At 36.1% G+C, this 25169-nt stretch overlaps 1 protein-coding gene across 3 annotated transcripts in view; it reads left to right on the plus strand.

Annotated features, from left to right (window-relative positions):
* The window catches only part of MTF2 (metal response element binding transcription factor 2), an 82901-nt gene that overhangs the window by 46519 nt on the left and 11213 nt on the right, over nucleotides 1-25169 (plus strand). For 2 of the 3 annotated variants that reach the window (XM_060090131.1, XM_060090130.1), the window contains exons 2-9: nucleotides 9170-9368; nucleotides 9490-9571; nucleotides 13540-13635; nucleotides 13877-13977; nucleotides 14370-14518; nucleotides 16496-16591; nucleotides 17879-17947; nucleotides 18790-18913. In XM_060090131.1, coding sequence (XP_059946114.1) covers nucleotides 9170-9368; nucleotides 9490-9571; nucleotides 13540-13635; nucleotides 13877-13977; nucleotides 14370-14518; nucleotides 16496-16591; nucleotides 17879-17947; nucleotides 18790-18913 — 916 coding nt within the window. Of the gene's footprint in view, nucleotides 1-8567; nucleotides 8587-9169; nucleotides 9369-9489; nucleotides 9572-13539; nucleotides 13636-13876; nucleotides 13978-14369; nucleotides 14519-16495; nucleotides 16592-17878; nucleotides 17948-18789; nucleotides 18914-25169 lie in introns of those variants that run through there. The other variant, XM_060090132.1, reaches the window with a different exon arrangement.

Consider the following 25169-nt stretch of genomic DNA (forward strand, 5'->3'; position numbering starts at 1 on the left):
TGGAGCTGGGTCTTAGCATTGAGACGGAGATCTCTGGGAGAGCTGTCGCCGATTGATATTACGTGGGGCCAGGAGATCTCTGGTGGTTCAGTGTCCTGAACTCGGCTCTCCCACCTCAGAGGCTCAGGCCTGACACCCAGCTGGAGCACCAAGACCCGTAGAGAACTGTGGGAAAAATCTGACTGGTGTCTTGGATGTTTCTTTGCTGGGCGGTTTATCCTGCTGGGTGCTCATGGCTACAAGGATGCTCTGGTGGCACCCAGTGTCTCCTGGATCACTCTTGCTTGGCGCCCCTAGGACCCCCTTGGACAAGAGATTCAGCACCCGGGAACAAGGCAGTCTCTGCTCCCTCAGCACCTGGGCTGTCTGGCCCCCTCATGTATTTTAATATTAGTCTTGTAGTAGTCTCCACAGATTATCTCAGACAGGTGAAATAAACTGTCTATGGTCTCACAAGTAACAATCAGAAAGTTTTCTAGTTAGCTGGGGGAATAAGTTGGGGAATCCCTGGGGGAGAAAAAAAGCCACACTATTTGAATTATACATCCAGTTCTCAAGTTCTTGAGTCAGGGTCTTATTTACTGTATGAGTAGTAAAACAAGAAGGAAGGAGTGGCTTGAACCCTTGGTCTCCACTTGATTTCAAGGGAAGAAACTTTTTTGTCCAGGAAGTCTCCTTCAAGATGGATATCAGTAGTAGTGATGAAAAAAAAAATGCTACTCTAATAATAATAGCATTATAGATAGAAATAGTCTTTGTGTGTCATCAAATTTCAAAAGCAAATAGTAGTAGTAGTAGTGAGTATTGTTGAAATATGATTCGACTCCTGCTGCTCAGTTACCTGTATCATATGAGTGTGCTACGTCATCCCAAGTCTGTGTTCAGGATTTGTCCAGTTTCTCCAATCCTCAGTCACATCCCTGCTCTCATTTACCCATTGTCTTAACATACCCACTTGAATATATTTAATATGCATCCTGTATATGTATGTGTCCTTATAAAATATTTGGTGGTGTTATGTATGCATTTTTTCAGTTTGCTTAAATGATAATTGTGCTATATATTTTGTTCTGTTTCTGTTTTTATCAACACTTTTGCAGAATCTTTCCATGTTTTTGAATGTATGCTCCACTTCCAAGATCAAAACAATATTCTACATTTTCCAGTTAGATTTCAAGTTTTACATTTTACCTTTATGTCTTTGGTCCATTTGGAGTTCACCTTTTTGTGTATTGTGAACTAGGGATACAACTGTTTCTCCCTTTAAGTGAGCCATTTTCTCCAACACTGTTTAGTAAATAGTACATCCTGTCTGTACAGACTTGTACTATCATTTTTATCATTAACAATTTCCCATAAATAGATCTGTTTTGGAAATACCTGTTTTGTTCAACTGGTGTTATAGATTGTTTCTTACCAGTACAGAACAGTTTTCTCTGGAATGTGTCACAGTATCTGGTAGGGCAAGACTTCACCTCTTTTTTCTTCCTTTTAAAAGTTGACTTAGTTATTCTAGGACTTTTACTTTTTCATATTAATTTTCTGAAGTGTTTGACTTTAAAAAATTCTGCTGGGGTTTTCGTTGGAATTTCATTGAATTTATATGCTAAAGATTATCTGCCCAATACTGTGAAATTTAGCTTGCATCAACTCCATTTGGGAGAAGCAGGAGTATTCTAGACACTCTTAACATCCTGTAAAAAGAAAAGGTACGGACTGGAGGTTTAATGGGTGTTGAGAAGAGCATTCATAACCCAACAGCAAAGGTAGGGAGTACAGAGCTTAAGGAAAGGGCAGGTGGTTCATTCAACTCCTTTATTTGTTTTGGTTTTCTGTGTAAATTTCTCAGGTTTGACTTAAACATGAGAGGCAGCGTAGCCTTGATGCAAGATGAGAGATACAGCTTTGTAGCCATAGACCAGAGTCAACTGAGCACCCAGAAGCACTATTCTCCCAATCAAAAAGTCTATTTATGAAGGAACTTTTACAGTATGTGAACTGGGAAAAATATTTCTAACTTGTATAATAATGAAGTTCAAAGTATGTAAGATGCTCTTGAAAATCATTATGGAAAGGATTAACATTTCAGTTTTAAAAACAGGCAAAGAACATGAACTGCAGTTCCCAGAAGACATACAAATTGTTAACAAATTTATGAGGAAAAAAAGCTTCTCAATAATAGAAATGTAGGGCTTCCCTGGTGGCGCAGTGGTTGAGAGTCAGCCTGCCGATGCAGGGGACACGGGTTCGTGCCCTGGTCCGGGAAGATCCCACATGCCGCGGAGCGGCTGGGCCCGTGAGCCATGGCCGCTGAGCCTGCGCGTCCAGAGCCTGTGCTCCGCAATGGGAGAGGCCACAACAGTGAGAGGCCTGTGTACCGCAAAAAAAAAAAAAAAAAAAAAAAAAATAGAAATGTAGATGGAAATTTGTGCTTGTGTGTGTTGTCAAATAGTGAAAGGATAATGCTCACTCCATTTTGGTGGGGGTGTGGGCCATCAAGTACTACTCTGATAGTGTCAGAGTGTTGGTTTTTAAAAATTAATTAATTAATTAGTTAGTTTATATTTTATCTTTGGCTGTGTTGGGTCTTTGTTGCTGCGCCCGGGCTTTTTCTAGTTGCGGCGAGTAGGGCTACTCTCGTTGCGGTGCGCAGACTTCTTGTTGTGGTGGCCTGTCTTGTTGCGGAAAACGGGCTCTAAGTGTGTGGGTTTCAGTAGTTGTGGCATGTGGGCTCTAGAGCTCAGGCTCAGTAGTTGTGGCGCCCGGGCTTAGTTGCTCCACAGCATGTGGGATATTCCCTGACCAGGGCTCAAATCTGTGTCCCTTGCATTGGCAGGCGGATTCTTAACCACTGCACCACCAGGGAAGTCCAGTGTCAGAGTGTTATTGGTACCATTTTTGAGATTCATTTGACAATATGTATCACATTAAATATATACATAATATGGGTTTGGAGGAAATGGGATGTTTAAATGAAACAGTACTTGTCATGAGATGATAATTGAAACTGGATGGTTCATTATACTTGTCTACTTTTGTATATATTTATAATTTTCTACAATAAAAGGGAAAACGCATATTCTTTGATATAGTAATTATTCTTTATGAATTTATCTTATATAGTATTTGGAATACTTTAAAAATAAAATGTAAAAGGATGAACTTTGTATTATTGCCTGTAATAGTAAAACACTAGAAAATCCTCAATGTCCCTCAGTTGGGTAATAGTTGGAAAGTAGCTTAACAGCGGATGGAAAGATTATCTTACATACTTTTATTATACAGATGGACATTACATAAGCTAAGATACATTGTTATGTGAGAAAGCTTGTAGAGCAGTACATGTAATAATCCACTTCTTTTAAAACATATGTAAATTATATCTACATATGGAATATATATGTAAGAAAAATCAGGAGACGAACAGTTTTCTTTTCATCATTACTTCTTTTCAGGAAGTAGCATGGGAATTTTCAGTTTTGATTTCTATATTATTTATTTAAACAGCTGCATGTTTACCTTTGTAATCAGAAAGGAAATAATAAATTCTGAAATTCTAAAAATGAGTTTAATTTCTAGTAAAGGATACATTCTAGAGAGGAGGGAAGTAATCAGTGACAGTAAGGGGGGGATAGCATAGGGAGATCAGCTCAGTGCTTTGTGAGCACCTAGAGGGGTGGGATGGGGGTATGGGAGGGAGACACAAAAGGGAGGAGATACGAGGATATATGTATATGTATAGCTGATTCACTTTGTTATACAGTAGAAACTAACACACCATTGTAAAGCAATTATACTCCAAGAAATATGTTTAAAAATGGGGGGAAGTTCCTTAGAGGGGAAGATGTACATTGTTTATCCTAGTTATGTTTGAGTTGTGGTATTATGGGTCATTGGGTCATTTACCCTTTCTTACTTTGTTTTCTCTAAAATTTCTTTGGGCAGAGGAATTTTCTTTTTTTCTTTTTATTTTTTTACAATCCACACAAGGAATAGCTTTATTATTACCATAATGTCAAATTTAGGGGCAGAGGAATTTTAAAAGAGGGTAATAATTTTACAGAATATCTGTTTATTAAAGCAGTTTTATATAATACATGATTTATGTTCTCCATGTTTATATGGACAAAAGATTGGTGTGCATTTGCCTTAGAATGTGAATTAGACTCTCTTGTTTACTCAGAGCAAACTGAGATTATTTGTGCATAGATTCATTTTTAGAAAAAAAATGTTACTTTAAATATAGATGTTTTTTAATTGAATTTGAACTTTATAAATTCCATATAACCTTTCTGACTTTTATGTACGCTGCCCTATATAGAGCACTGAGGATACAACTGTGAATAAGAGTAACACACACATTCCCTGGTTTTGGTGGAATGTTTGGGTGGGAGAGTGGTGGTGTGTGTTGCAGTGGGTTTCAGACTAAATGGGAATGACTGTAAGAGCAGAGACAGTTAAATATGTATAATTTTCTCCCAAAGGTTTGGCTGTGAATGGGAGGGAAGAAATAATAGGAAGTGGCTGGAGGGGCAGAAGGAATCAAGGGAATTTTAGTTCTCCTCTTTTCCTGCCTTGATCCTTGCAAGTTTTTAAGAATAGTTGAATGCTACTGGGAAGGTGCCAGTAGAAAGATTTACTGAATACTGGCTCTGGTCTGTAATTCTATAACCTTGGTCAAGTTATTTAATCTGTCTTCTTAGAGTTACAGTTTTTTCATATGTAAAAAGGGATCTGTGAAATCGTTATCTGTAAAAATGTCTCCATAACATTGTTCTGAGTATTATCTCTGTTCCGCTGGCACAGTAAATGGCTCATAATGGGGGCTTAACAAATGATCTGTGAAAGAATAAATATGCAGAAAGCTTACGTGTGGTTGAGCACATAGTAATCACTCAAGTAACTTTTCCCCAGAAGTTTGGCTGTGAATGGAAGGGAAAAAATAAGGAGGTGGTAGTGGGAGGGGGGCATAAGGAATCAAGGGCAACTGTTATTAGATTAGGTACCGTTGATACACGATACAGCAGAAATATTAGCAGAAGCAAGGTGGAAACACTAGGAGATGGAAAAAAATTTTTTAATGGTTCATTTCTTAAGATCTAAGGACATACATGTCCTTGTGTAGTGGGAGTAATGTAATGGAGAATAAGATGGGGACAGACCTTGCCATCAAAGGTGAAAAAGGGAGGGAATTTGTTGAAGCAATAGCAGAGCATATGAAACTATCTGGGAATGTTTGCAGTTCTGAGTTTTGTAAATCTTCCACTCTAGAATTGGAAGGCTCTAGGTCATTGTAGTCACCCTGGCATTCTCACCCATAATTAATTAGGTTGCTCAGGCTTTAAGTTAGTTTTTTTAACTTAAGGGAAGCAAAGTCCTGCTGTGACCACTGGATTTGTAGCTTTCTAGAAAGTTGCTTGCTCATAGGGTCATTTTCATACTGTGATTTGAAGGTATTGTTTCACTGTCTGGAGAAAGTTCTCAGCCTGGCATTGAGCATTCCTGCTGATAAAATTTATTGTAGTGACTCATTCTCCATTTTTACTTATCTAGGACTCATCTTGTCAGGCTTTTAAGTCTTTTAACCCTTCTAATTTTAGTATTGAAGTGCCTTTTCCTTACAGCTGACTCTGACAGTAATGTATGACAATATATATTCCTTTATTTAGATCATGGCTCTTAAAATGTGATCCATGGGTCCTTTCAGGTAGTCTGCAAGGTCTAAACTATTTTCATGATAATACTAAGATGTTGTTTGCTTTCCCACTGTGTTGACATTTGTACAATGGCGTAAACACAGTGTTTGGTCAGACTTCTGTGTGCCTTAGCATGAAACAAAGCATCAAACTGTGCTAGCATTCTTTATTTTTGAGCACTCACAGTAAAACAAACAAAACACACATGTGCACACACACACAGAAAACCCTATTTTGTTCAAGAACATTCTTGATGAAACAGTAGAAATTATTTTCACTAAATCTTAATCTTGAGTTTAGGTTTTTAATGTTAGGTATGACAGAATAGGAAGTATATATATATAAAGTATTAATGCCATTGTTTGAGTTGCTGGCTGAGCTAGTAGCTTTTCCATGGAACACCATTATTTACTTGAAACAGTGACTTGCTTTGGTATATGGTGGATACTTTCTTGACACACTTGTTTCACTTATATTTACTTTACTTACCATTTTTGGTTTTCTAGATTTGTTCCCATGAGTTGGAGCTGACATCTGGTGTCATTACTTAAATACAATTTTGTTCCCACCAACACCTTTGTGCTCTTATTGTCAAATATATTACATTCTTGTATGTTATAGGCCTAACAATACAGTTATGTACATATTTTTCCATATGTTTCCTTTAGAGGAAATATGCATTTATACTGTCTTTTATAATTACCTTATTACTTTTCCTAGTGTTTTTTTAGTGTGTGTGTGTGTGTTTGTGTGTGTATTTGAGTTTCTACCTTGGTTTACTTAATTTCAACCTTAAGAACCTCCTTTATTTCTTGTAAGGTAGCCCTGCTAGCAACAAATTCTCTCAGATTTTGTTTATCTGGGAGTATCTTTATTTCACCTTCATTTTTGAAAGACAGTTTTGCTGGCTATAAGATTCTTGATTGACTGTTTTTTTTCTTTCAGTGCTTTGAATATGTCATTTCACTGCCTTCTGGCCTTCATTGTTTCTGATGACAAGTTAACCTTACTGGGGTTTCCTTGCATGTGATGAATTTTTCTTGCTGCTTTCAAGATTTTCTCTGTCTTTCAGCATTTTTACTGTGGTTTGTCTGGATGTGTATCTCTTTGTATTTATCCTACTTGGAGTTTGTTTAACTTCTTGGTTACATAGATGAATGTTTTTTAGCAGATGTGGGATGCTATCAGTCATTATTCCTTTGGATATTTTTATTTTTTTTAATTTTAAGTTTTTAAATAAATTTATTTTATTTATTTATTTATTTTTTACTCCATTGGGTCTTTGTCGCTGTGCCTGGGCTCTCTCTAGTTGTGGAGAGCAGGGGCCACTCTTCGTTGCAGTGTGCGGGCTTCTCATTGTGGTGGCTTCTCTTGTTGCGGAGCATGGGCTCTAGGCACGTGGGCTTTAGTAGTTGTGGTTTGCGGGCTCCAGAGTGCAGGCTCAGCAGCTGCGGTGCACGAGCTTAGCTGCTTCGTGGCATTTGGGATCTTCCCAGACCAGGGCTCTAACCCATGTCCTGGGCATTGGAAGGTGGATTCTCAATTACTGCGCCACCAGGGAAGCCCATATTCCTTTGTATATTTTTAAAATGTAGTGTATCTTTCAAACTGAAACTCTATACACTCTAGAAGTGTGTAGAGTTTCTCCTCCCTCCTCCGAGCCACTGGTAATCCCCATTCTACTCTCTGTCTCTATCAATTTGACTGCTCTTAATAACCTTATGTAAGTGGAATTGTACAGTATTTGTCCATTTTGTCTGGCTGATTTTGCTTTAGCGTAATGTCTTTAAGGTTTGTTCATGTTGTAGTTTATGACAGAATTTCCCAGAATTTGTTTATCCTTATAGGTACTGAAAATAGGTATTCCCAATTGGAAACATTTTTTTTTCCCTACTTGTTTTGTTTTTACTTAACTTTTATACTGTTTTTGAATTATCGTCTGTCTAGTTTTATGTACTGTTGTATGTTTAGTTGGTAAAAAAATAAAATCTAAATTGGGAAAGTGAAACCAAACAAATACGGCTTTGTTTTCTTTAAGAAAGCTGTTGGTGATATGCTATGCTGTTTATACAATAACTGATATATAAGTTACAATGTAATTTTGGAGTATGTAATTTTGGGGTCTTATGCTTAAAAAATGTAAGTGGTCTTATAATAGGCTTTTCATTTGAGTATGATTTGTGAAATTGGTGGCTCCTGGTTTTTTTTTTTTTAACTTCCAGTCTGCATATTTGAGGGACTGTGACACATTCCCGTCAATAAACAAGGCTTAATTCAGTAGTGATTCCCTGTAGGTAGGTCATGACTACCCTTCCAATGGGTTGAATATACCCAACTACTCAGAGTCACTGGTTAGTGTGTTTTAACTACGTGTGGCATAATTTTATTTTAAGTTGAAGTACAGTTGATTTGCAGTGTTTCATGTGTACAGCAGAGCAATTCAGTTATACATATACATATATATGTGTATATGTATGTATTCTTTTTTTTTTTTTTTTTGCGGTAGGCGGGCCTCTCACCACTGTGGCCTCTCCTGTTGCAGAGCACAGGCTCCGGACACGCAGGCTCAGTGGCCATGGCTCATGGGCCCAGCCGCTCCGCGGCCTGTGGGATCCTCCCGGACCGGGGCCCGAACCCGTGTCCCCTGCATCGGCAGGCGTACTCTCAATCACTGCGCCACCAGGGAAGCCCTGTATTCTTTTTTTTTGTTCACATGGCATGCGGGGTCTTAGTTCCCTGACCAGGGATTGACCAGTGACCGCTGCTTTGGGAGTGTGGAGTCTTAACCGTGGACTGCCAGGGAAGTCCCTATATATATATATTCTTTTTCTGATTTCTTTCCCATTATAGGTTATTACAAGATATTGAATATTGTTTCCTGTGCTATACAGTAGGTCCTTGTTGTTTATCTATTTTACATATAGTAGTGTGTATCTGTTGGCCTAATCATTTTTATTCTTTATCAAGTGCTTATGAAATTATACCATGCAGCTTCTTTTAGTTTATCTAAACCTAGATATGAGGTTCACAGCATCCTTTGCTCATGACCATGGCCTACCCACTTCAACTTACAGCTGTCATTTTGATGAGAGCTGCCCTGAATATGTTACCTTGGAGTGGTTGCTGAATCCTGGCCTCATTGAATGAAAATTGACAACTGCTATCATTTTATTTTAAACTTCTTTGTTTCTGGAGTTTTTATGATTTGAGGTACTTGTTAATATTTTCCCTAAATGTAAGGTTTTCACTAAGTAAAAAAATTTGATTAATACATGAAATATATGATCGTTTAAAATAAGCTCTATAAGTAAATCAGTCCTGTTTTGTTTTGTTTTATTAATTTTTATTGGAGTATGGTTGCTTTACAATGTTGTGTTCACCTCCACAGCACAACAGAGTGAATCAGCCATACACATACAGATATCCCCTCCCTTTCAGTCAGTCTTATATATGGTTATTTATTTCCTAAACAGAGACTCTACAGGGGCAGGTAATTCACTGGTCCACAAGCGGTCTCCTTTACGCCGAAACCAAAAGACCCCAACAAGCTTGACCAAGCTGTCTTTACAGGATGGACATAAAGTCAAAAAGCCAGCATGTAAATTTGAAGAGGGTCAGGATGTCCTAGCTAGATGGTCAGATGGCTTGTTTTATCTTGGAACTATCAAAAAGGCAAGTTACCTTAATATCTTTTGCTGTTTCTGCAGTAAACTTGTAATAATACTGAATTGAAATTTAACTTCATGGTTTTGATTTTAAAAGAAATCACCATAAGTTTTCCTCTGTATTTCAGATAAACATATTGAAACAGAGCTGCTTCATCATATTTGAAGACAGTTCTAAATCCTGGGTTCTCTGGAAGGACATTCAAACAGGCAGGTGCTACTATTTCCCTTGGACACGATTTACACTAAAATTTTATTTTCTTCAGCTTGTCATTTTCTAGTGTTTTCTGTTTAGTACAGTGTATTAAGATAACTAAAAAAATCAGTGTATTCTTCAGAGTCCTCAAGGAGTTATAATCTATTTTATAGACCATAAGAAGAACAGGAATTGCTCTGTTAGGGTAGAGATAGATTAGACGACAGATGCATCACTGATGCACATATATAAATTATTGTTAGGACCCTTCTAAGAACTTTGAAGAAAAATTTTAGTTATTAATATGAGTAACACGGCTTCACCTTTGCTGTTATTTGCCTGTATTAGTACAAAGTAATATAGAGAGCTAATATTTATTGAGAACGTACTGTTTGCCAGATGTTTTAGGACTATTAAATAGCTTTAGAATGATAGAAGTATTCATTGATAAGAATAGTTTAAAATTACTGCTTAGTTACGGTTTTTTATGTTTAGATGGGAAGATGAGGCTGTATTTGGGTACAAGTAAAAATGAATACGGGTATGCTTTGGTTTGGTTATAGGTATGTTTCTTGTTATGCTTTTTATTTTTGCAAGCTATAATTGCTGTATGTTGTTTGAATCTGCTAAATAAAGGTATTTTTTCAGGTACCTCTTTCATGGAAAGTGCTTTATTTATGAAAAATTATGAATAGTAAAAATCTGAGCACTTCAGCTGCACACTAAAGCCCCACTTTTGGTATCCTTTTAATGGGTTAATGGGCCTGCACTAAGGTGTTTTTATATCTCCCCCTGTGGAAAGGAGACAAATTCTGTAAAGTATTTATCAATTGGGTTTTTAATTTGAATCCCAAATGCGACTTTATGGTAGGTTACTGCTGTGTTCAATTTCTTGATTTCACTCTTAGTTTTTTTTTAAAGAATAAAAAAAGTTTTGATAAAGGAATTGGAATGTTGTAGTTGCCATTTTTATACATGGTACTTAGGGATTAGGTGGAGAACTCAATAGCTGTTACTCTAGTAAAATGTCTTTCTAGTGAAATAAACTTTTTACAGTTTTTAGGACTGATCAGTTTAAAGGTCTAAAGTTACGTTTTGAATCTCAAATTGAGGGGTCAGTGAGGAAAGGAATAGGAGGTCTCCAGTAGTAGTGATACTGAACAGATCTTATTACCCTGCATACAGAATTATCCCTTTTGCTTAGTTTGTAAATATGGTTCTCTCTGGTGGAACTGAAACATGTTATACTGCTTCTGTTCCCATTGTACTAACTATGTGTCCCTTTCAACTTTTCTACCTTTTTGAGGTTCCTGTGGGTTAAATATGGGTCTGTCTTTTCTGTCTTCTTCCCTCCCTCCCATCCTTCCTCCCTTCCGGAAAGGAAGAAGAAAACCAGTTGTACATAGATAGAAAGTTGTTGTGAAAGTGAGGGGGTCTTGTCCTACGTGTGGCATATCCAATATATCAGTTCAGTGGTCTGTGGTTGTTTTTTCCTCGCTGGCTCGTTTTACTATCCTTATAATGAGATAGGATAGCTCCTTGGCCATTTAACTCTTTGTAACACACAGAAAGTAGCACACATGTATGTAACTTGCAGTTGATACAGAATGAGTACGTGAACCTGAAAATTGCAATATGGCAGATGTCAGTGTGGAGTGTAGCTTTAGTGGTTTTCTTCCTGTAAGGATCCTGCTTATAGTAATTATGTATCAAAAATAACTTAATAAGTTATAGTAATTTCACTCATAAGATTCTTTAAAAATTTTTCATAAATAGGAACAATGTATAGTCATATTAGTAGTCAAAGAAGTGTACATTACAACAGGGAGATAGCATATTAAAACCATTAAATAATTTTAAAAGGATTTTTTTTGTGTGTGTGGTACACGGGCCTCTCACTGTTGTGGCCTCTCCCATTGCGGAGCACAGGCTCCGGACGCGCAGGCTCAGCGGCCATGGCTCACGGGCCCAGCCGCTCCGCGGCATGTGGGATCTTCCCGGACCGGGGCATGAACCCGTGTCCCCTGCATCGGCAGGCGGACTCTCAACCACTGCGCCACCAGGGAAGCCCCTTAAAAGGATTTTTAATCTTAATACCTAATACTGTTATGGTTTCTGTGAAAATGATACACTGCTGGTGGCAATGTAAATTTCTATTTTGGATATTTAATAGTTGCATTAAATACATAAAGATGTTTTATATGCTTTCATCTATACAGCAGACTCATTTGTAGCAATTTATTCAAAAGAAATAATTCATAAGTAAAAAATCTAGATGAAAAATATTTGCTGTAGCCTTATTTTAACAACAACAAAAAATTTGGTATATCTAAGATGAAATGGCTTTATAGTCATTTGGTTTTAGAGTGAGGGAGACTATAGAAGGCCACTAAGCTACACAGAAAGTTTTTGTATACTTGATGTTAAAAAAGACATGTTGGATTTCACAAGTAAAGGCAATTCGCTGCTTCCTCAGGATTGTTTCCTGAGGGTGAACACATATTGTTTGCCGGATCAGCATCCTCTTTTACGAGGAACTGCCTTCTCCTACACCAGTCCACATGGTTATAGTGGGAGTCAGATCAGGCACCTACCACAATCTGGGGCTATTGGTCCTTTTCCAGGAAGTTGCAGATTTGGACTGAGAGGTTCTAGGCTCAGTCTGGTCGCTCTCCTGACTGGAGCCATAAACTGAGAAACTGTGGGAAGCCACATCCAGCCAAGCGAACAAAGCCTGGGAGAGGAAAGGAAAGAGGACAAGAGCCAAAACAAAAAAGGAAAAATGCAAAAAATGAACAAGCAAAAAATTTGGTAACCTGCATATCTAAGAATAGAGTCATAATAGAGTAAACTTGGTTCTTTCCACTGGATAGAATATTATACAGCTTTTAGAAGTTATATGTTTGAAAACTACAGTGTGAGAAATGCTTCTGATGGAAGAAACATTACATACTATTAATGAAAAAAGAAGCATCTCACAGTGGAGAGAATATGGACTCTGGTGTATCTGGGTTTGAATCCTAGCCTTGATACTCTGTGACTGAGGGTACTTGGATTAGTTACTTTATCTTTCTGAGCTTCAATTCTTCTCTATAAATAGGATATGTATCTAATAAATTGTGGAATTAAAATAATACATATCAAGAGCCTAACACAATGCTGGCTCATAGCACAAAATTGTACATTCTTATTATTGTTGGTATGTGAATAAAATGTATGTATTAGTATTTTAACTATGTATATTGAAATTCATGAGAAGAGATTATTGGAAATAATTGTGCTAAAGTGATAAAATTCTAAATTTTGCAGAATAAAATTGTTTTTAGAATAAAAATGTTTAAGGAAGAAATAACTTACCTATTCAGGTAAAAAATGTAATTAATAACTGGAACCCCTCATTTTTGTTTCACTGAGATATTGTTTAGGTACGTTGTTTGACACCATAGTTCCAGATTTCAGAAGCTGGAGATCAAATAATTAGTTTTCAGCCTTGTTTATACATTAGTAAATAAAAAGAAGTGTTCTGAATCTTGAGAGTAGGGAGTCATTGGCGGATCTTCCTTGCCCCTTTTCTTTAGTCTCATGATGTTAGGCAGTGTAGGGTGAGTGAGTAATGTACATGGGTAGGTGTGTGTTCTGGAGAGTAGTTCTAGTGTTCACAAAACATCCCCTTCTCTTGCCTCCCAAGAGGGTGGGAATATTGGAAGTAAATGGTAAGGGATCCTGCCTGAGAGCAGTTTAAATTATGCCCTCTGCCAAAAAGCAGATTAAATTATGAATGTAGACAGTGAGGCATCTTAAGTTAAAGGTAGGAAGAACACAGATAAGGAGCAGAGAGAGAGCACTTTGTGTATAGTACTTTGCCTTGAGAAAATACCATTATGATCTAGGAAACAGACATTGCCAATATGGGCTACTCACTTAATTAAAAAGTGGTTTTGTTATATGGAACAATTCTTTATGTATATTTTAAATATTTCAGGAGCCACTGGAAGTGGGGAAATGGTCTGTACAATATGTCAAGAAGAGTATTCAGAAGCTCCCAATGAAATGGTTATATGTGATAAGTGTGGCCAAGGTAAACATTGATTTCTTTTTTTAATCTTGTGGAAAAGTTTTATTACATACTTAATGCCCCTGTTGAAGATTAATGATTAAAAATTCTTTACATTGGTAATTTGAAGCTGTTACCATAAGTTTAGTCATCAGCTGTAAATATATTAATGTAGGGAAAGAGAGTACTAAAATGCCTTCTTTAAATTGTGTTGCAGTATTTATTAATAAAATAGAATTTGCTTTATGCTTTTTTTGATATTAAGGATATCATCAGTTGTGTCACACACCTCATATTGATTCCAGTGTGATTGATTCAGATGAAAAATGGCTCTGTCGACAGTGTGTTTTTGCAACAACAACAAAGGTATCTTTTAAGTGTTTTGGGCAAACGCCCTAAATGGAATTTGTAAGACACTATCAACGTAATGATTGTGTACGTTGAAAGTTTATTTGAATGAAATGAGCAATCAATCTTGGGTAGAAAGAGGTACTGCTTATTGTTTGACTAATGATACTTAAGTGACTTGCAACTATTCTTGCACTTATTTTCTGATAGTAGTCTTGGAATTGGGGCAGTAATTTGAAAGAAAAGACAACAAAATAAATAAAGATTATTATTGGTCAAACAGTTTGTGATATGGTAAGAAATTTAGAATGGAAATTTCTTCATAAGTTTCAGAAGCATTTTAAAATTATAGAATTGTATTTAAAATTTTATCCTTCACTCTTTTAAATAACTTTTTCCCTCTAATATAGAGGGGTGGTGCGCTTAAGAAAGGACCAAATGCCAAAGCATTGCAAGTCATGAAGCAAACGTTACCCTATAGTGTGGCAGACCTTGAATGGGATGCAGGTCATAAAACCAATGTCCAGCAATGTTACTGCTATTGTGGAGGCCCTGGAGAGTAAGTAAATATGGTTATTTAATGCCTTTAATTTTTAATTGCTTATATTGTCCACTTTATTTTTGTTATTGATTGTGGTATGGGAGTGATAGTGAATTGTAAATGCATGAAAGTATCAATAAAGAAAATTGGGGGGATTAGAGGCTGTAGTTTTATTCATCTTTATCATTAAATGTTTGCTAAATAAGTGAGTCAGAGTTCTAACTAAGAATGTTTAGAAATTTACCTTTAACTTCTGATCACTGGTTCTAGTTCTGCTCTTTGTAACTAAACACATGCATCTTATCTTAGGAGGTAGCTCTTAAAATACTTAAATCCATTAATCGTATTTCCCACTCCCATGACTCACATACCAAGTGTTCTCTTTTCTGGGCTAAAATCTCCATTCCTATCAAACATTCTTTATGACGTGTTTTCCAGACTCTTTGTTGCTCTTCAGTTTTTGAAAGTTTACTCTTGAAATAATGGTGCCGTGATTACAAAATGCAGTGTTTATCCAGGACTAGTCTGACAGAAGATAACCAAGCTATTAGAGTTCTAGATATTATGCTTCTGTTGTTGCAAGGAAAGATTGTATTACCCCTCTTTGGTCGTCCCATCATATTCTTTTGGCTCATTATGGGTTTGTAGAAGGTCAACTAAAACTAAAGCTTTTAGTTCTTTTTTTCATACAAGCTGATATTAAACCAAATAGTGCATCATGTATTTGTACTACATTTTAAAAAATGTTAGTGGATAACTTTACATTTAACTATTAAATTATAATTATTGGTTTCTTAAATCTTATCAGACTCCATGTTTCTCTTAAGACAGGGCTGCTCTCTAGAAGGATGCTGGGACATATAAGATGTTCAGTGATGAAAACATGAATAAATGAATATGTAAATGAATGAAATTTTAGTTCTTCATTCTACCTTGTCTCTGATCTTATGGAATTTTTATTTGTGGTTTAACATTTTTATAACATTTCTCAGTTTTTGGTTGCCTGCAGATTTAAGAAGCATTCTCTCTGGTTTCTTTAAATTATTTATAAGAGCTACAGTGAACCTAGAGATTGATCTTTCTCCTTTACTCATTTATACCTAGCATCTTAGTTTATAGACATTATTTTATGAAGCAGATTGTTCATTGTTCTTTAAGTTTTATGAAGCAGATTGTTCATTGTTCTTTAAGTACCATGACTACATGAACTATGTTTGATATTGCTAACACTTTAACACCTAACAGAGTACCTAGAACAAACATAGTATTCATTAGTCTTTTGATGAATGAATGACCTTACTAGTAGCATCTTGCCTTTGCCTCTGTATGGCTTAAAATTAACGTGGGGCTAACTTACTGAGCAAAAGAATTATTTGAAGAAAAGGCATTATTTGGGTGGCAAGTAAGGATGTTAAAACCATGTACTAACTAAAAAGAGAGGATATCTTTAGCTGAAGATTCAGTTTTAGCATCTTCAGCCATCTGAAAGAGAACAAAATCTGTCACAAAGCCTTTATACCTGGGGGAGTCTTAGATTAGATTTGTGGTTATGTTAACCAAATTTATTAAATTGCTATACTCCTTTTCTTTTCATTATAAGGAATAAGAATAATAGAAACACAGTGAAGGCATAAAGTTGCCTATGGCTATTTGGTATATGAGTCAAATAGCTCTACATATCAGTGACCTCTGAGACTGTTGATGTGAAAAAATCCCAGGCTTGACAAAGATCCTTTACTAATTTAGGACCCAGGCACTTATTGACTAGAAATAGTAGATGTAGCTTTCAAGAGCTTATAAATTCTCATCAATAAAAGAGAGGAGGAATGAAATGGTCAATATTAATAACCTTTTTGGGAAGAAAAAGTTTAACACTAAATATACCAGAAATATGATACTGTGATCAGAACTATATTCTGTATGTCACTTTTGTCATTTTTTTAAAACTTTACCTCATGAAAGGTAGTAATTTTAATCTTAAATTTTTTCTTATAGCTGGTATTTAAAGATGCTACAGTGCTGCAAATGTAAACAGTGGTTTCATGAAGCTTGTGTGCAATGCCTTCAAAAGCCAATGCTATTTGGAGACAGGTGAGAGAAGGGCATTTGACTGATCTTTTTTTAGCTTTTTAAAATTGTATTTATGTTTTTTCATTTTCACATTTCTGAAAGTAGTTTTTTGTTTTTTTTTTTTTCTTTTTGCGGTATGCGGGCCTCTCACTGTTGTGGCCTCTCCCGTTGCGGAGCACAGGCTCCGGATGCGCAGGCCCAGCGGCCATGGCTCACGGGCCCAGCCGCTCCGCGGCATATGGGATCCTCCCAGACCGGGGCACGAACCCGTATCCCCTGCATCGGCAGGCGGACTCTTAACCACTGCGCCACCAGGGAGGCCCCTAAAAGTAGTTTTAATGGTGATTTGTAAAAGGTTCACCTTAGGGGGAATATATTGTTTAATATACTTAAATTATATATAATTTAAAAAAACATAATTTTTGTGCTTTTGGATATTGCAGAAAGCTTTTAAGTATTTGACCAGTGAATATATTTGCACCTATTGCCCCGCAGTACTCTAAACTATTCTCATTGGTACCTTCTTTTAAAGAACCTCAAGGGGATCCAGAGAACCTCAAAGACAGACCTAATGTCTTTTTGGATTAAGAGAGCATGAAATAGCAGAGAGAGCTCTAGAAGAAAAATTAGAGCACTAAATGTAACATCAAAAACTCTGGGTTTGGGCTTCCCTGGTGGCACAGTGGTTGGGAGTCTCCCTGCCGATGCAGGGGGCGTGGGTTCGTGCCCCGGTCCGGGAGGATCCCGTGTGCCGCGGAGTGGCTGGGCCTGCGCGTCCGGAGCCGGTGCTCTGCGACGGAAGAGGCCGCAGCGGTGAGAGGCCCGTGTACCGCAAAACAAACAAACAAACAAAAAAAACAAAAAAAACCTCTGGGTTTAAATCTTAGCTTATGTGATTTATTGTCTTTCTGACCTTAGGAAGGTCAGCTTGTCTCCTGGGCTTTTTCTACCATGTTGTTTTGAGCATTGAAAAGTGACAATGTGTATGGGAGTAGCCATCACAATTCCCCTTACACACAAGCCATTAGTAAACTATGCCTGTATATCAATCTGTATGTGAACTCTGAAGGTCTCTAATGGTTAAAAAAAAATTGCCCCTTTCCCCCATATACAAACTATTTTATTATTTGTCATTACTGGAAAAGAAACTCTTTAAAGCACAGTGTCATGATTCAAATTATATTTTGCTTTGTGTATCAGTCCTTATGTCAATTGTAGGATTTGCACTTGCTGAATATTAATTTTAATTGTTAAATAATTTATATGTACTCTTGATTACTCAGTATATAACTTTTCTTTTTTCCTTAGGTTTTATACATTTATTTGCTCTGTCTGCAGTTCTGGACCAGAATACCTCAAACGTCTACCATTACAATGGTAAGTATGGACATTTCTGTTAAGGAACAAAAAAGAGCCATATTTTTAAATCTACAGGATGAAACTTTCTATATACCTTTACTTAGCTTACATAAAAATTGGTTCTTCTTTATGCCTGGCTTTATTTCTTTTCCTGTATTTATCCTCAAGCCTGATGTCATCTTCCCCAAAGATTATCTAGTTTTATTGCTGAAGTAATAAGGCCATTCAGTTTCTAATGGCATAAAAAGTAACTTTCAAATATCTTTTAGATCTTCAAAATTCTTATTCATGTTTCTAGTTCTTTTGGGCCTTCAGAATAGCATCAGTAGAACAGAGAAACATCTTATAACAAATATGCCAATTTCTGCCTCAGTTAAGTAATCCTCGGGCATGGGAAGTACGATGAATTTTGGAGATTTACTGAAAATGTTTATAGTAAGTGCTTAGAAATTTTTGTCAAATATTTGACATATTTTAGGAAAAGATGAGATTTAATTCATGAATCAGATAAAGTCTGTTAAAGTGTGATCCATTTTGTAGCTTATGTAGTAGTGAAAACATGAAATTTTAGATCATAAGTTATTTTTTCTTAGCATCAGGTCCTCTTTGAATGTATTTCAAGAAATCAAATATCTTTTAATTTTTACTATTCAGGATAAATTAAATGTTTAGTTAATGTTTTTCATTTATTTTCATATGTAATGACTTATTGTGAATATGACTTGTGATATTAACCCTCTGTTCACCTAAATACTTGACTTCGGATTTTTTAATTGCTAGTTTTATAAAAATATTGTGTGATTTTTAAACAATAACCAAAAACATTGTTTTCATATATTTTGATTATTTTTGGATTCCAGGGTAGATATAGCACACCTATGCCTTTACAACCTAAGTGTTATTCACAAGAAGAAATACTTTGATTCTGAACTTGAGCTTATGACATACATTAATGAAAACTGGGATAGATTGCACCCTGGAGAGGTAGGTGGTCTTAGAGCTAACTTCATTAGCTACTTAACGTCTTTTTTGTTTTGTTAAAAGCAACTATCGCACGTGTATAAGCCATACATCTAAAGTAGCATTTTATGTTTAGTTAGGGAGAAATATCTTTGGTGAGGCTATAGCCCTCATTCTTCATTCTCATGTTTGTTGCCTCTTGACTTGAGGAAAAATGTAGGAGGAAGTAAATTACTTGATTCTTCCATTTTCTGAAGTGAAAATCACTGTAGTTAAAGATAGAAGGGAGGGAGAAATCCTTATTATTGGGTATCTTACTTATGATTCCTCCTCCTTTTCTTCTAAGTTTACTCTAAACTTAGAGATGGGGACTTCCCTGGTGGCGCAGTGGTTAAGAATCCGCCTGCCAATGCAGGGAACATGGGTTCAATCCCTCGTCTGGGAAGATCCCACATGCCGTGGAGCAACTACTGAGCCTGCGCTCTAGAGCCCATGAGTCACAACTACTGAGCCCGCGTGCCGCGACTGCTGAAGCCCATGCACCTAGAGCTCATGCTCTGCAACAAGAGAAACCACCACAATGAGAAGCCCACGCACTGCAACAAAGAGTAGCCCCAGCTAGCCACAACTAGAGAAAAGCTCATGCCCAACAACCAAGACCCAATGCAGCCAAAAATAAATAAATAAATAAAACAAACTTAGAGATATAACCAACACTCTTCTTTCCTCTCTTGTTGATACTCCCTTATATATCTTTAACTTCCAGGAATAGTGAGACCCGGTAATAGTGTTAGCTAAGTTAGAGAGCGAAGCTACCTGAGTTGGAGATTATCCCCCTCATTCTGACATCTCATTTGCTTTTTGTTTGCAAAGTGTAACCACTCATGCTGGTTTACAAAGAGTCTTTTTTTGAAAAAGCAATATAAAAATTAATGCATATTCATTGAAGATTTTGAAACTACAGAATAGCACAAAGAAGAAAATAACTAGAGTAACTTTAATATTTACCTTGTTTTTAGCATTTATTTAGAATTATTAAAATACAGATATTAAATATTAAAATACGGACATTAAATTTTTTGTTTTATAATATGTGGAATTAGTCATGCATTACTTTTTGAGGTAAAAACTAAACTGATTTGAAATTTAGGAAGAGTTTCTGCATTTGTAGCTTTTAGACGTGAGGCAGTTTATAAGGTTCACATCAAGTAAGATATCAAGTTTTTTTTTTTTTTTTCTTTTTTTTTTTTCTTTTTGCGGTATGCGGGCCTCTCACTGTTGTGGCCTCTCCCGTTGCGGAGCACAGGCTCCGGATGCGCAGGCCCAGCGGCCATGGCTCACGGGCCCAGCCGCTCCGCGGCATATGGGATCCTCCCAGACCGGGGCACGAACCCATATCCCCTGCATCGGCAGGCGGACTCTTAACCACTGCGCCACCAGGGAGGCCCAGATATCAAGTTTTTGTTGTTCTGGGGGTTTTATGGGGCATCAAGGAGTGCATAATACACATTTATTTAAAAGTTAGTGGTAGATCAGTTGCATAAAATAAATTCCTGTGGAATACTTAGGTTTTAAAATCAAAGATATTAAAATCAATTGAGCTAAGATGTTTTGAGTGTTAGAAATTGGAATATAATACTCATTAAGTTTTCTGTTAAGCTTTTTTCAGATGACTTTTGAGAGAAAGTGACTTGTAAATTTGATAAATTTTAATAAACTGATTAGTAATGGGAGAAAAAAGTGTGTAAGGCATTGTTAAGTATAGTGTTCTTTATAGTCATCTTAATATTTAATGTTCTAATACATTAATTTGAAATGCTTTCTTTCTAGCTATGGTTCTTTCAGCACTTCATATGCAGATACATCTATATTCCTTTTAGTACACTTTATGTTTTACATGATTAAATTCTGCATTGGTTACTTCACATAGATAGCGGGCATGCATATAAAAACTCAAGTTTTGGGACTTTCCTGGTGGTCCAGTGGTTAAGACTTCGCTTTCCAATGCAGGGAGTGTGGGTTCAATCCCTGGTGGGGGAGCTAAGATCCCACATGCCTTGCGGCCAAAAAACCAAAACATAAAAAAACAGAAGCAATGTTCTAACATTTAATAAAGACTTTAAAAAAGTGGTCCACATGAAAAAAATCAAACAAACAAACTCAAGTTGTTTTATTTATTTCAAATGCTATCATTTTTTATTAAAATAAAAATGTAATTTAGATTCTATTGAAGAGGCTGAAAATAGAAAATAATAAAAACCATAATTAGATGTTTTTAAAGAAATGACTTCAGTTTATGAATTTCAGGTATCTCAGTTCCAACTGAACTTCTGATGCATGTCAGAAAAAGTTTATTTCAGCAATAGGTACATGTTTTATTTTCTGTAACCTATGAGATAATGTCTTAGCACGTAAGAAATTTCAATTTCTTATTCTTTGCCAAAATAGAAAAATATATCTCTTTTGTTTAAAAATTAAGAAAAATATGATTACAATCTAATATAACTTTACAACAGAAAAGTTTTACTTTTCTGAGGAGTGTTTTCATTTTTGGGAGCCATAAAATTTATTATCAGAACAAGTGACTTTCTAGCCACTTCTCTTTGCTCTTTCTCTGCATTAAAAAAAAGAAAATATTTCAGACGTCTTAGGTTAGTCATCCCATCCTCAGACTAGTTATTTACAGATGGAAGCTCAGGTTTTAATCCTCTATTAATATTTTCATGTTAATATTGTAATTGGTTTTTAGAGTGAGATTTTAATGATAAAGAGACCATAAAATGTGTCAGTAATATTTATTCAGTGTTTTCATTTAGTTTACTTCTAAATGTTTGTGGTAATAGAAACAAAGATAATACAAATAATTTATTATTCCAAATTATTAAAGTAGTAAATCTTCGATTACCTGAAATTGAATTGCAAATTGAATTTTGTCACTAACTCAAAATTAGGTTAATAAAATTTTCTTTTTGTTTATATTTATATTCAACATCTTTTTATAAAATGACATTAATTACAGTTATCCCTTGATTTCCATAGGGAATTGGTTCCAGGACTCCCTTCAGATACCAAAATCTGAGGATGCTCAAGTCCCTTATATAAAATGATGTAGTACAGTTGACCCTTAGTATCTGATTGATTTTCTGCAGTTGGAACCCAGGGCCAACTGTACTTTCAAAACATGAGAATTGCTGTATGCTAAGTATATTACAGGCATACCTCAGAGATATTGTGGTTTCAGTTCCAGGCTGCTGCGATAAAACAAATATCACAGTGAAGAGAATCACGAATTTTTTGGTTTCCCAGTGCTTATAAAAGTTGTACTACATTGTTGTGCACAACAGCATTATGTCTTTAAAAAGCAATGTACATACCTTAATTTAAAAATAATGCTGTTTCAAAAATGGAGCTGATAGACTTGCTTGAGGCAGCGTTGCCACAAACCTTCAATTTGTAAAAAACACAGTATCTGTGATGCACAATAAAGTGAGGGTAAATGAAAGGATGTATGCTTGTATTGGTTAATTGAGTACCTTAGAACACTCAAGTCATTTTGAACATCAGTTCTTACTATACATACTATAGATTATATGACAAAGACGTTTGCTCTAGAATTTTAGTATATTTTAGAGAGTACATTTTAGAGAGTATGGTTGACTCTTGAAGAACACGGGGTTAGGGGCACTGACCCTCTGCGCCCTGCCCTGTCTGCAGTTCTGCACCTGCAGATTCAACCAACCTCGGTATAGTACTGTAGTATGTATTTAGTGAAAAAAAATCCATACATAAGTGGAGTAATGCAGTTCAAACCCCTGTTGTTCAGGGGTCAACTTTATATCCTTACATACTGAAAGGCAAATTTAACATTTATATATCATATATTTTGTTCTTTCTTGATTATTTTAGGATTGTTAGAACATATTAGAATACAGTGATTATTTTATATCATTTCCTTATGTGATCTTGTTAAATATCTTTGAGACTTGGTGCCTTAATGATTATCATATAGATTGAGTATAGCTATTTGAGAAACTGCTGTGTTTTGAATTATTTTCTTTGAGATAGTAAAAATATGTAATATAACATTTGACACCCCAAATAAAAGTTGCTTAAGGTTTTTATATACAATAAGGTGTTTAGAATGAGGTTGTATCAGATTGCTTTTGGGAGTTACAATGAGATATTAATACTTTTTAGAATCTGCCTGTTATCATTTGTCTTTGCTTCCTAATGTGATTTGAAATTTCAGTTCTGTAAGGACAACCCACTTTTCTATTAACTGTGGTCTTAAATTTTAAACACCTAAAGGTTGATAGGAGAGCAGTGTGTTGAGTGCGGCCTCACTTGAAGGATGTAGGGAGAAAAGCATAGATTAAATTCAATTGAAATACTATGGCAGAAACAATGTTTTGGCTAGAGAAAATGTAGTATAGTAGAGGCGATGTAATACTTTTAAGTGAAAATTATAAGAAATCTAGTTAAAAGCAGTACTTGGGGCCTTGCGTTGTATATTAGCATGCAGTGTATATGTTGGTAAACAAATTACTGAAGCTGTTTGGCATACTTAAGCCTCGGTGGTGCGGAATTAAATATTGGTAATTGAGGCATGTATTTTATTGAAGGGAAGAATTTTAACTGTACATAATAGCGTGTATATCTGTACAGAAATATCCAACCCTGAAAGTGAAAACATAGTGTGAGATTAGTGTCTGTAGAGGGAGGAACAAAAATGATTATTCTGTTGAAGATACATATTATAAACCTCATGGTCAGATGGAAGATCTAGAACATGATGCTCTTCTAATACAGCTTATTTGATTTACATTATAATATTTGCACTCTTCGTTTTCAAAATACAGAAAGGGAACCCTTGACCGCATTATGTGAGTTGAAATAAACAGTCCTATGCAGAGCAGTCCTGGAGTGTGGAAGCAACTTACAGATAAAATTTCTGGGAACCCACAGAGAATAAGTACCAAAAGAAAAAAGAGAGTTCATTGTGATTTTCAAAAAGTAAAAAGGAGTAGATTTGAGAAATTAGAAACTGTTGTTGAGTGTCAGCAAAATTATAGAGCAGATTTTTCATACATATGGCTTGTGAAGATTTAAAAAGCAATAAGGGGGCTTCCCTGGTGGCGCAGTGGTTGAGAGTCTGCCTGCCGATGCAGGGGACACGGGTTCGTGCCCCGGTCCGGGAAGATCCCACATGCCGCGGAGCAGCTAGGCCCGTGAGCCATGGCCGCTGAGCCTGCGCGTCCGGAGCCTGTGCTCCGCAACGGGAGAGGCCACAACAGTGAGAGGCCCGCGTACCGCAAAAAAAAAAAAAAAGGCAATAAGAAAAAAATGCCATTAATTTATTAGAATAAACCATGTTAAATACCCTGGTTTCTTTTTTGATATGATTAGCAACATTGTTACGTCAAATGCTAATGCACATGGTGTAGACATAGTATAACTTAGTTTCACATAAGATATCGAAATGTGAACTAGTTAAAATAAAAATTAAAAGGATTTGTAACTAATTGAGTAATAACAAAAGCAGTCAATGGCTTGGAAATATTCTTGAGGGAGATTCTAATGGAGAGCCACAGGGTTCTGTTTTTTTCTCTGTCTTCAAGAAGGATGACAGAATCAAGAGAAAAGACCATCTCAAACACTGAGCTGAAAACAAAATCAAATTAACAACAGTTGTTAAATTTTGCTTTTAGGCTTAAATATGCAAACAACAGTATGGAAGAAGCAGCGTATGATGGGGGATACTTGGCTTGATAGCAGTTTGTCTAATAAGATTTTAGAGTTGAGGTGGCAGTGGGGGACCAGGAAGAGGATGGAATTATTTAGCCAAGCTTAATATGAAATAATCACGTGATGGGGCTGCTTAAAATTTTTAATCTAATCTTATACTTAGCCATGATAGCTATTTTCAAATATTTGAAAAACTGTCTTATAAAAAAGGGAATCCAGGAAGGAAGGTTTTGTTCACCCATGGAATGGGCTCCTTCATTAGGTTTCATTAGTGGTACCGTTTAAACCAAGGTTGCATGACTCAATACTATAAAAGGGATTGAAGTATTAATGAAAACTTGAATTAGATGGACATCTTGCGTCTCTTTCCGACTGTAAAACCTGAGTCCATTATTTCTCCTTTAATAGAAATTTTCTATCACTGGACACTTCACAAATTACAATAGGAAGGTGTGGTAGGGTTAAGAGGAATGAGCACCAAACCAGCTTCCTTCCTTCCTTTCCTTTCCTTTGCCTTTTCCTCTTTTTTTTTTTT

This window comes from Mesoplodon densirostris, chromosome 2, assembly GCF_025265405.1.
Source record: "Mesoplodon densirostris isolate mMesDen1 chromosome 2, mMesDen1 primary haplotype, whole genome shotgun sequence".
In the NCBI taxonomy this organism is placed as follows: Eukaryota; Metazoa; Chordata; class Mammalia; order Artiodactyla; family Ziphiidae; genus Mesoplodon; species Mesoplodon densirostris.